Consider the following 13,116-nt stretch of genomic DNA (forward strand, 5'->3'; position numbering starts at 1 on the left):
TTGAAGGAGAGCTCTTTTTGCACCTTTTTTGAAGAGCCCCATGTCATAGCGCTCCAGGAATACCTCAGAAGGAAGTTCATTCCTTCTTACAAGCTTACAGCTTTTCAAATATTTGATATTTCTCAAAAAAACCAACCAATTGTGTCAACTATTCTGTCTTATACTATCAGTAATTTTAAAAATTGTAATAATACGGGTTGCGCACTGTAATGCTCAGATCTCCTTCCACACTGACGTAATGTTCGAATCTGAACTGTTACATTACAGATAAGTAGTTTTAATGAATGAGCGCTCATATTTTCAATTTTATTATCTTCTGAATCTAAGGCATATTTATCTTCTAGATTATTTGTTTATTCACACAAGTAGAGTATGTGTAACTAGTGCACTCTGAAACTGGAGATTATTTGGTTTGCAAACAATCTTATGAGATATTATTTAAACACATACAACAACAAATAGTGCTGTGAAATCATAATAAACATTTTGGTCATTACAATTTCTATTTCGATATACTTGATCAAAAACAAAATCAAATAATTTTGCTGCAAATAGACGATGACGTCATGCCAGGCTGTCATTATTAATTTTATTTAACTAAGCACGATAACTATTGCTAAACTTTAGCGTGAATAAATAAAATAGGATAATAGAAAAAAATATAAAGCCAAATTAGTAAAATCATCATTACTGTTCCACTGCTGGGCACGGATCTCCTCTCAGAATTAGAAGATTTCGGAATAAGAAACGGCTTCACATTCGAGGGGCTCAAATTTCAGGCACGAAAAATCAGAATTTTCAATTTACGGGTGTATTAAAGAGTACTTATCAACAGTTAACACAAGTATAAGCGTTATGTTTTGTATATATTATAATATAAGAGTAGCAGACGAGCATGCAGTCCACCTGAAGTGGCTACTGCCGCCCGTGGACGTCTGTAATCAACCCCTGATAGGGTTAGATATACCTACCTGAGGTCGGCCACAGATGCGCTGCTACCCCTGAAGACTAAGCTAGAACGCTTCGGAAAAGTATGTCTTCCTTACCACACCCTTCAAACGGAACGCAGCAGCGCGTAACACTGCTGTTATGAGGCAAATATAGGTGTGGCGGTGGTGCCGCCGGAGTCGAACCACAAAGGGTTCTACAACCTTCGTCTAATATTCACGTTCGTTTTATCTAACATTCACGCATTTATTTACGTTTTAATTACGTAACAGTATATCTTAATTGACGGCAAAAATTAACATATTAGGCTAATTGCCTACTCGTATATCCAAACTTTGTCTAAAGTCAATATTTTGGAGAACGCTCCTTATGTTAAGAATTCCCTGATCTTCATTACTTATGTACAACAGGTCTAGTCTACAACTCAGCCTGGGGTTGTGGCTAGAAAGAAAGTTGTTAATAAGTCAGCGCCCAGGTCAGTGGAATAAGCCTGCTTTGAAAAGCAATCTCTATAACATGAATCGCTAAATTTTTTCATGAAAATGATTTTTACTATTCAAAACCGGATTTATGAATTTGATTTCGCGGGATTTTGCTAAACGTATGAAAAAAGTATACCTATACCTGTACCTGTATGTGTTTTACATATACAAGTAATTTTTATCCTATTCTACAGAACAGGATAACGACTATGTGAATTTTGTCACAATAATGAGTAGAACAAACACATTTTGAACAGCTGAAAGCTATTGCTTGTAATTAAGTTCAATTTTCTTAAACATATATCGATTACCATATGAGGGTTTCTGTAGAAACAAAAAACCATACTTAATACAGGAAAATTCCAAATTAACATAATTATAATAATTGAAAAAAACACATTAATTTTAACAAGTACAAAATATTAACTTGGCTGTTGTATTTCTCTTTAATAAACTCATCATGACATGTCATATTCAATCTAAATCGTTTTACATAAACATAAGCCAAATTTTACAGTCAAAGTCAACCGTCATAAAAACAATTTATATGCCATGAGAGCCATGATACCGTAACTTGAGTATTTATGGCTTATTCACGTTCAACATGGTTATGGTTTCACGTGCTCATTGAGCGGAGCAAAATAAAAGGAAAATATAAATCGCACGTTTACTAGCCTAGAGGCGTACATGTAAGTCAAAGAGAAAAAGTGCTTTGCTTGCAATTGAAGTTGGAAATATTTTAATTCAATTCTCGAAAATAATTTTGTGCGCGGACAATAAGGAAAATATCACATAAAGAACTTCGCCGCTTAAATATATATTTTTTAATTTTTCTGCATTAATTGATTCAGATATTTTTCATTAATTTTTGTTTTTATTCATATGCACAAATGAATAAAAAGCATGTAATTATGTATCCCATAAGAATGTATTCATACATACTTATGGGATAAGTTGTGCACGTCTGTACGAGAATACGAAATAGGTGTTCTGTTGTCTAATGTTTTGAAAATAACAACTATACCTAATGATCTACGTTTTTATTTTGTTTTTCTTAACAAAAAACACGAGCATTCCCCGTCCGCGCGCGGAAGTGGAAGAAAAGCGCCCTGTGGGTAAAAGCTTTATCTAACTAACACGTTTACTGCTGATGATATTATGGGCACTATAGCAATAACTGTTGTAGTTTCTTGAAGTAGTATTAATAATAACTACGAAAAAATGAAATAAAAAAATCTTAAATGTAAAATCGTCAAAAGCTATATTTTCACACAGTCGGGGGTTCTGTCCTTATTTTTTAAATTTGTTATTAAAGTGGCTATTTTATGCACTTTATTTAAAGACTTGGAGTTTTAATCTAATACTGTTGAAGAAGTTGAAGAAGACGGACAGGTGAGGCCTAGTTATAGGTTCACGTTTTGTCCTTTGCGTACGGAACTCTAAAAAGGATCAGTATAATTATTTCAACAATTGTAATATCAAGTTAAGGTAAACTTACCATTTTGATTGTCTAACCAAGAGACTTTTGACGCGTATGATAAAGTTTGTGCGTTCAACAAATAGCCTATAAAAAAACAAGTCTAAGTAAGAGGCGAATAGGGAAACGTAAAATTGAACGCCTGAAACAGACTCCATATTCACTGATGCATCAATTCGTTTTAACGTTTGGAGCGCATATCCCAAAATGGGGATAGGAAATCTAATCGTTTCACATGCGTCGTCGAATTGAAGTACGAGCGTTTGAGCAAACTACACAATTAATGGAAATGGTGTCTATGGCACTCGTTTTTAGGGTTCCGTACCCAAAGGGTAAAAACGAAATCATATTACTAAGCCACCACTATCTGTCTGTCTTTGTATCTCTTTAATCGTAGCACATAAAAAAAATAAAAAATAAATCGAAATTTAGTGGTACGGAACCCTCAGCATGTCAATTCGATTCGCACTTCGCCAATTATTTCATAGAAATGAGGTAGGAAACGAGGATGAAGTTCACCTGATGGAAAGTAGTCACAGCCCATAAAAACCTTTAACCGACTCTTCATAGGCCAGGCGTTCTAACTAAAATCTATCACAGAAACATTGACACTCTTAAGGGCTACGATGATCACCTCATATGTAACTCAGCGTTATTTGTAGTTGATAAGTTTATTTTAAATTCATAATTGTCTGTTGACCTGTTGATTAGTGTAGCTCCATCGGGGCAGCGTGCATTAACACCTTCCACAAATTGTAAATAGAACACGTCCTAATTAACTGTCCCTGGACTGCTATTTCTAATGGTTGAATAATAAAGCTTTATTTAATATATGTACCTTATCATACTGTCCATATCATAACACTTTAATATTATACTAACGATAGGAGATAAAAACAGATACATTACATCTATACATCATAAATAAAATAATAGATAGATTTTGAAGGTGGTAGAACCCTTTGTGGTTCGACCCCGGCGGCACCACCGCCACACCTATTTCTACCTAATAACAACAGTGTTAGGCGCTGCTGTGTTCCGGTTTGAAGGGTGTGGTAAGGGAGACAGACTTTTCCGAGGCGTTCCAGCTTAGTCCTCAGGGGTAGCGGCGCATCTGTGGCCGACCTCAGATAGGAATATCAAATCCTATCTGGGGTTGATTATATATGTCCATGGGCGGCAGTAGCCACTTACCATCAGGTGGACTCCATGCTCGTCTGCTACTCTTATATTATAAAAAAAGATAGATTAATCTACCACTAGTATTTGTCACCTAGTTTCTTCCCGCTACCGCAGTTTCGGTGTGACCACAATCCATGCAACTGGGTCGATATATCGGTAATAAAGAAATTAAAAAACGCATATCATGAGTTCCCGTGACATAATAAAATGTCTCAATTCCGCGATAATTTTAATGTAAAATGTGTATACAGTACGTATAATTTAACAAATATGTCTGTCTGGCTGTATGTTTGTAGCCACTAGTTAGCTATTATTATAAGGAACAACTTAGGCTACATTTATGTAACAAAAAGAATTAGGGTTCCGCGTAAAAACAATTAAAAACTCATGAAATGTTCATAGTAAACGCAGGTAAAACCACGAACCACAACTCATGCTTAACATAACATAAAATATATATAACATAACATAATATATAATAAAATAAAAATGTTTATTTACTTTGTTTCAAAATCACATTTCGCCCGTTAAAATTCGAAGTTGTGTTTCTATACACTGCTTTTAAGTTCCAGTAGAGCTTTAAGGCTTATTGTTGCTACTGGGTGCTGCATTAAGTTTGGAGTTTCGCTGACCAACCACGGAAACCAGTCACGTAAATATTATCTTGTTATCCTGTTTACGTTGCTTTAACAAAGATACAATTTCATGATATCTTTCGCTTAGTAAGATTCTGTATAATAATAATCTTTTCAACTTAAACTCAACTTTTTTTAAAAATCCTGTTATTGGTATGAAAACTTTTACTTGAACGAAACTTCTTTAATGTAGCTTTGTTACAAACTTTAAATGAATTTAGTGATAAGTAAATTCATATTTTTAAAATAGAATAAACAGATATTTAAGTTAATTACGTATTTCAAAAGGTATTATATGTAATTTAGTAGCCGAGTTTCTATCCAAAAATCTTGGCCTTTTAAAGTATTGATTTTTTTTTCACGCATCCAATTAATATAATAATTGTAACAGCATAAATATAGAGTTCGTGAAAATAATTACTTCGCTATCAAAAGCAACGAAGTTAACAAATTTTATAATTAAATTGAATATAATTTACACGTATGCAAATTTACACGTGATCGTTGCAATGAGGCTAATTATTTATTTTTGTTATTCATTTTACATGGTGTGACGGTTGATTTTTTTCCATTTTACACCAAAAATAACTAGTATACTGTAAATAAAAGTATTTGACGCGAATGAGAAAAGTATTTAACTCATACCAAGGCGTTCCAAATTAGTTCTAAGGGGTAGCAACACATCCGTCGGTGTCAGGTAGGATCTTATCTGGGATTAATTTGAGTTGTACTTGGGCGGCAGTAGCGACTTACCACAAGGTGGTAGCGGAGGTAGACTGCATGCTAGTTTGTTACATCTAACATACAAAATATAAATAAAATTTTGAAATTCTACCCAAGTGTATTCCATGATTTCTTCTATAGGTAGGTATATGTTGAAATGTTCAATTAAAACTGTTATTTTGTAACCAAAAGCGGTTAGCATTAGAAAACTGGATACAATTATGCGCCACAAAATAGGTATCCGTATTCATTACACATTTGTATTCCCAATGGGTGAAAGAAAAACCGTGTCCCATATTTGGATATACCTTCTCTTTCAGCATTGGAAACAGATTTTCTGCGTTGAATCTACCGATATGTACCGAACTGAATAATACTAAGCAAAAACAAACAGGAACACGAAACTATAAAAAGTATTATATAATATTGTGATTACAATATAAAAACACATATTTTAAAAAAATTGTAGAAGCCTTCCTGGTATTATTTCGCCATACCTATTAGGTACTATCATAGTAACAGCAGTATCAAGCGATGCTATAATCGCTTAAAGGGAAAAACATATGTACGAGCTATTCCAACTTAGTCTCCAAGAGTAGCGATGCACCTGTGATGGACATCGGGTATGCATTCGATTCTATCTGTAGTATGGTAGTAGATTACAGTAGCACTACCATGAGTTTACAAAAGTATTACTCGCTAGCGACTGCGTACAATAAATGTATGAAAAATTGTACAGCGCCTCTGGTGGTTACTCGTAGAACTAAATTCCGTAGTATGAGCCACTCGTTACGTAAAAAACCTATCGAAATCAAATCGCTAGCGAATGTCATTATGATCTATTGCCATACAAATTCGGTCCCATGAGTTATTAATTTGACAGACGTTGTCAAGAAATACCGTAACGATAGTAGTTATGTTATTCACTAGCAAAATGACAATAGTTTTCTATTTCCAATTTCTATAGTGGCGTTTCTATGCCAACTCATGGTAGTGCTACTGATGTATGCGCGCTACAGTGATAACCATCGGAATCGCATGTTCTTTATTACTCCTATATATCACATGTATTATAAGAAGTTCAATCTTTAAAAAATCTCGTGTCACAATGTTAGTTACCGTACTCCTCCGAAACGGCTTTACCGATTTTCACCAAATTTTATTTGCAAATTCAGTAGATCTGAGAATCGGCTTCTATCTATTTTTCATACCCCTAAGAGATAAGGGTTATTCACCTTTAACATTTTTTTTATTTATATGGCAATACAACGTTTGCCGGGTCAGCTAGTAATAAATATAAAGTTGAAGTCACATAAAACGGCATTCTGATTCTTTAACAATTTTAAAACAATTTAAACTATACGTCTGAAAAATGTCATTACCTACATTTAGGTACATCAAAGTGAAGATGCCTAAACAAAAACACTGAAGGCACGTGTCCAAATAACTCAGTGTTAATATTAGTGTAATTTGAAGTGTCGCCGAGTTCACGAGCATGACTTCGGATTATAGTTGATGTCAATTGGACCCCGAAGACGGCAAGATGGTGACGAGGGGCGGCGGGCGAGTGCTGTCCATTATATTCAGCACGTTGCTATTAGGGCGCGCCATTGCAGGTGAGTTGGAAGAAATCTACAAAGCTTTGTAATACATTCTATCTCTAACGGACTCGGGCTTCCCGTTTAATACCTTCAAATAGGGACCGAAATACGTGTCGTGTATTCTGTAATATTGTAAGTTTCTACAATACTAAGGTAAGTTGTAACTTAATTGCACACGTCATTACTAAAGGAGAAAACAAAATAATATTCAAATTCTGTGTTATTTTTATAATTATCGTTTATTCTATTCCAACAAAAATGTAAATACGAGTAGAGTTAATAAAGTTTGTATAAAAAAGTTTCAAAAACAGATTTTTTAGTGAAATTATTTATTTCTTCATATGTTTCGCGAAAGGCCATATTATTGGGTTGCATAAATAATAATCAATTCGCCATCTAAGGGCGCCCGCCATATTGGAATTAGAATACCATCACTAAGTATTCATGCATTGTCTTCCAACCAAACGTAATTCAGCTCAATCTTTTGGGTTAGCTGTACCAGGAGTTTTTACGTTTTGACAAATATGACTGTTTTGGTATTTGTTTATGTATTGGCCCATACTATTTCCAAGTTCTGATATAATCCGGTAGGGGCGCTGATTGGAAATTGTATGGGCAAATACGTAGACAAATACCAAAACAGCCATATTTGTCGAAACGTTAAAACTCCTGGTAAGGGGACTGGTTTAAAATTCAGGATTTCACTCGTACGTACTAACAAGGCAAGTTAAATAATAAGGGATGAACTCCGCTAGAATAGATGTTGAGGGTAGTTATTGTCACCGTTAAAAGAGCTGAAATCTAACGTGTGCCAAGTTCCATAGCGGTTCCTGTAATTATACCTACGTAGTAGTTGTAGGACATTCTTCAATTCATTGAAACAATTTGTTTGATTTTTTAAATTGGGAAGATTTTTAAGTTTATTTCTAAGTAAAGGAATCCCTGCTGATTTACTTACTGTCAAATATTACTCGTAAAATTTAAAATTGACTCAAAAATAATTTCGGACAAGGAAGTTCACACGTACTTATTTGGATTTGTCTACAGGAGTAAATGTTTATAATAAGTACAAATATATGTCCATACAGTATTTCTGTAGTGAGGTTATATCTGCGAAAAGAAATAAATTTGTAGTTATTTCTTTTCGTATACTACAATTCTTTGGGAGTTTCGCGTAAATTTCAACAAATTATTACGGCCCGCGAAATATTTTACGAGAAAGACGCTCTAATCTGAATGACCACCTGTGTCCGTCTTGCCAGAGAAATACATTCGGACACGTAAACACAAAGGTTCCTTGTGTACTTACCACGTTTAATTTTCTTTTGGATATCAAACCTGAGTGTGAGAGTGATGACTGGGGTCACATTCTGATATTCTGGGAGTCGGTAAGCGTTAATTATTACCTAGATTAATTCAATTAAGTTCTTTGTTTTATTTATTTATTTACTTTATTATACCTTAACCAACATTGTTATAAAAGGAGGACTTAATGCTAGAAGCATGCTCTGTCTACCTTTAGGCTAAACAGAAAACGTGCAAGGCGGTATTCAACGGTATTCAAATGTGTATAAAGAGTATACAAAGTTAATGGCATACTTATCCAAGGCGTTCCAATTTGTCTTCAGGAGTGACAATGCATCTTAGGCCGATCTGTATTTTGTGATCATTTATTAAAAAAAAACTAATTATAATAACAGATATGGGCCTTTTAAGGACACAATTCCTGTTTACATATATATAATTTGAGTGTAATAAAAGGAGAAGCTGATTTCCTTTGAGCGTGTACATGATATCATTAAATGTCATAATTGGTAGTAACATTTTAACTTCAGTAAAATAAATAAAGCCGCAAGCGAAACTTTACGCAACGTTGGAGTTACTTCAAATTCAGTTATTCCACTCGACCTACGAGGATATTCAATTTGTAGAGTTCAAATTCATTGACACAACCACCGTATCAACTCTGTCTTTTGTACAATATTTTTGTCTAATAGAAGCTAATCCGTGGTTAGCTTCTACTTGATGGTTTTTGTCTGAAGGCACTCATTCCACACTTTCGGCCTAATTACAATAATATTCGTAAGTACCTTCTTTTGTTTGCGAGGGGGAAACCTTAAAAAAGTACCCGATGACGTGTGAGCGACGCCGGGTTATGTGTGATTTTTACCGCACTAAAACCCCCCGGTGGCTGTCCTCAACTCTTGTTGGAGAACTCCTGGAACTCCGACGGAACACAACCGGAGTCCTCCAAGCGCGATGCCCCGATCCGGCTGAGCCCTGGGGGAGCATTTTTCGCTCCTCCCATGCCATCTGGTGTTCACGACGGGATGCGACCACATATACCGCCGTCCTTCCCGGGGTTGCTTGCTGGACGGCTCCCACTCTTGCCGCCCGCAACCGTTGCCCTATTCTATTTTTTTTTATAATATAGGAGTAGCAGACGAGCATGCAATCCACCTGATGGTAAGTGGCTACTGCCGCCCATGGACCCCAGATAGGATTAGATATTCCTACCTGAGGTCGGCGACAGATGCGCCGCTACCCCTGAGGACTAAGCTGGAACGCCTCGGAAAAGTATGTCTCCCTTACCACACCCTTCAAAACGTAACACAGCAGCGCATAACACTGCTGTTATTTAACAAAATTGGGTGTGGCGGTGGTGCCGCCGGCGTCGAACCACAAAGGGTTCTACCACATTCCTTCCCCATTCCCGGGACTACAGGGATTACTCGTCAGTACCGACTGCTGAAGAGTGAGGGATGGTAAAAAAGATACAATGATCCGAGGCATTTCAACTTAGTTATCATTCCAAGTTAGTTATGTGTACGCAACGTCAGGTAGGACCAATTCTATTTGTGGTTGATTACAGATGTCCATGGGTGGCAGTAGCCACTTACCATCTGATACTGGTCGATTCACGTTCACTGCATCCATAATATTATTTTTTTATTTTGATATATATCTAATATAGAACACACGTTTTCATCGAGATTTCTAATATATTTCAGACATTTAATCGAGGCTTGTCGAACAGATTTAGTGCCTACACCCCGGAATGAATCATTAAGTAATGCCGCAGACCAGGAACGCAAAGGTCACCCAGATATAAAACAGACTGGAACCGACTTGGGATATAAAAAGCAACTTTTTAATCCTCTGATATTTTATTCATTACCCTCCTAGTGTCTTGTACTCGTAACTTTATAGTTTAAACGATTGTATTTATGTATCTACAGACTGTGATACTGAAATAGTAAAGAACAGATGAGCATGCAGTCCACCTGATGGTAAGTGGCTGCTGCCGCCCATGGACACTTGTAATCAACTCCAGATAGGATTAGATATTCCTAAAAGAGGTCGGCCACGGATGCGCCACTAGCCTGAGGACTAAGCTGGAATGCCTCGAACAAGTAAGTATGTCTCCCTTACCACACACGGCCAAAAATCGAATCCCAAAACCCGTCGTCGTTACAAACAATGGAAAACATTAAACGGCATAATTAACACATAAGATGAGCGCTAACGTAAAATCTTTATTCTTAAGGAGGCAGCATGATTAACATTGCATAAAAATCCAATACCTACCTTAACAAAGTACTAAATAGATAAACCTCACAAAATCAAACCAATCAATCGAAATACAACCGGGAATTCTCTATTTGATGCCAGATTGTAGAGTCTAATACTCCATTATATCGTGGAAATCTTTTATTGCATCAATTCTGTGGAACCTACTTGCAAAATCCGTGACACAGATTAAGGGCTTTTATAAACGAGCTTTCGCCATAACGAACATCTTCCGAAGTGATGATATATTGACGTTCAAAATGAGATTGTAAAGAATCTACTTTGAATAAAATATTATTGAATTAAATTGATTTGTTTTGACCGTCAATCCGTGACGATGATTGCACCCAAAGATCACTGGCAGTTGCTGACGACAGAGATAGTCGACATAGACAGAAGAAGAAATACCATCGCCGGCAACCGCTCGCGACTTTCTGCAATCATTGGCGACGGTCATTGGTTGACACGGGCAGTTGCTAGTGATTTTTTTATAATATAAGAGTAGCAGACGAGCATGCAGTCCAACTGATGATAAGTGGCTCCTGCCACCCATAGACAGCTGTAATAAACCCCAGGTAAGATTCCTACCCGAGGTCGGCCGCTACATCTGAGGAAAAATCTGAAATGCCTCAAAAAAATATCTCCCTTACCACACCCGTCAACCCACAATACTGCTGTATTAATACTTCTGTTATGAGGCAGAAATAGGTGTGGCGGTGGTGTCGTCGGAGTCAAACCAGTTATGGAGCCGACAGTCGTCGACAGTAGTCAGCGACACTGTCATCAGTCCGCCTGTCGCTTGTATATCAACTCCCTAAAGTCGTTAAAGTTTGTTTGGTTGTTTCTACCGTATAAACTGCGACCTCGATTAGCTCCCCGTACCTCATTTACACCAAATTAAGGTGAAGCGTAAACTGTGTACATCATTTGTGGAACAATTTTAAATACACTGATTCTTTATTTGTTTTCTTGACTATTTATGTACACGTACAGAAGAGATTTTAAACGGCAATAGTCAGATAAGTATACAATAATAAAATATATTCTTTAAAAAGCAAAATATATTTTTGGATCAATATAATTATTAAGAATTACTAAGAATGCCAATAAAACATAACTTAGAAATTATTAAGATATTTTTGTTATTTTATATACAAACCAAACTTCCTCTATTTTAAATCGATAAAAAATGTTTGAAACCCCTGTAATGTATGACATAGATACTTTATATATTCTAGCACAAACATAATCTCTTTAGAGCTCAACATTTGTAGGCACTTTACAACGTCCTTCGGGAGCCCAGATGGAGTTTACGAACTTCTATTCTTAGTTCGAATACAAGGGAACATACGTCTTTGTAACTATAGTTAGTCAATATACCGCTTAACAGAATATAGGGATTCGAGGGCACATACAATTTCTTTAAAACTTTCTTTCAAGAACTCTGTGCAAAGTAAAAAGAGTTATTTGAAATAGAAACTTTATAGGTGAGCGCTTGATAAGTTAAATTGCATACTTTAAAAATTAAGAATAATGGTGCCTTGTCTATGATAATAACTTAAGAATGTGTATCGACCCCTCTTACGAATAATATCGTAACTGCAAAATGACAATTTTACAGTAGCATTACCATGAGTTGGCATAGAAACGCCACTATAGAAATTGTAAATAGAAAACTATTGTCATTTTGCTAGTGAATAACATAACTACTATCGTTACGGTATTTCTTGACAACGTCTGTCAAATTAATGACTCATGGGACCGAATTTGTATGGCAATAGATCATAATGACATTCGCTAGCGATTTGATTTCGATAGGTTTTTTACGTATCGAGTTACGTAGTGGCTCACACTACGGAATTTAGTTCTACGAGTAACCACCAGAGGCGCTGTACAATTTTTCATACATTTATTTTACGCAGTCGCTAGCGAGTAATACTTTTGTAAACTCATGGTAATCCTACAGGAGAGCGTTTCTAAGTTTCGAATATGCTAAAATGCTTATTAAATCTGCATTTCTTCAGGTATCTGTATGAAATTTGGTATATATATTTTGTTTTATACGCGTTTAAGGTTACTTATGTCGATAAAACGCATTAAAATAAGGAAATTAATGCAATAAAAACGAAAAGGTACTTTTGTGGGTTACGATATTATACGATGTACATTGAAATTGGAATAAGAAGTTGCAACATCTTCATTGTACTTGTGCCATGACTGGTCGTTCCAATGGAACCATACTGGAGCTACCACTTCCTTGCCCATTTCTAGCGCTTGGCGTTTTGGTAGAAGGATATTCAATTGCTCATGCTGACTAACTTAAGTTTGAGGCCATTATCTTAGTCCTCAGGAATACGCATCTGCGTTCGTCTTTAGGTAAAACTTATTTTAAATAAAGTTGGTCACACATGTCCATGGACGGTTGTGGTAGCTTGCCGTCAGGCAGACTGCAAGCTCGTTGGATAATGAAAACATAAATCTTAAAAATATTTTTACAT

The 13,116-nt window shown here is 36.0% G+C and overlaps 1 protein-coding gene across 1 annotated transcript in view; it reads left to right on the top strand.

Annotated features, from left to right (window-relative positions):
* LOC140749812 (uncharacterized) overlaps nt 1-13,116 on the top strand; it is a 158,461-nt gene that overhangs the window by 3,041 nt on the left and 142,304 nt on the right. Inside the window, exon 2 of the mRNA XM_073083005.1 lies at nt 6,840-7,063. Within this exon, the coding sequence (XP_072939106.1) occupies nt 6,991-7,063 (73 nt within the window). The 5' untranslated portion in view covers nt 6,840-6,990. The remainder of the gene's footprint in view (nt 1-6,839; nt 7,064-13,116) is intronic.

This window comes from Epargyreus clarus, unplaced genomic scaffold (genome assembly GCF_041222505.1).
Source record: "Epargyreus clarus isolate Ecla_fem2 unplaced genomic scaffold, WU_Ecla_fem_2.2 ptg000018l, whole genome shotgun sequence".
NCBI classification, from domain to species: domain Eukaryota; kingdom Metazoa; phylum Arthropoda; class Insecta; order Lepidoptera; family Hesperiidae; genus Epargyreus; species Epargyreus clarus.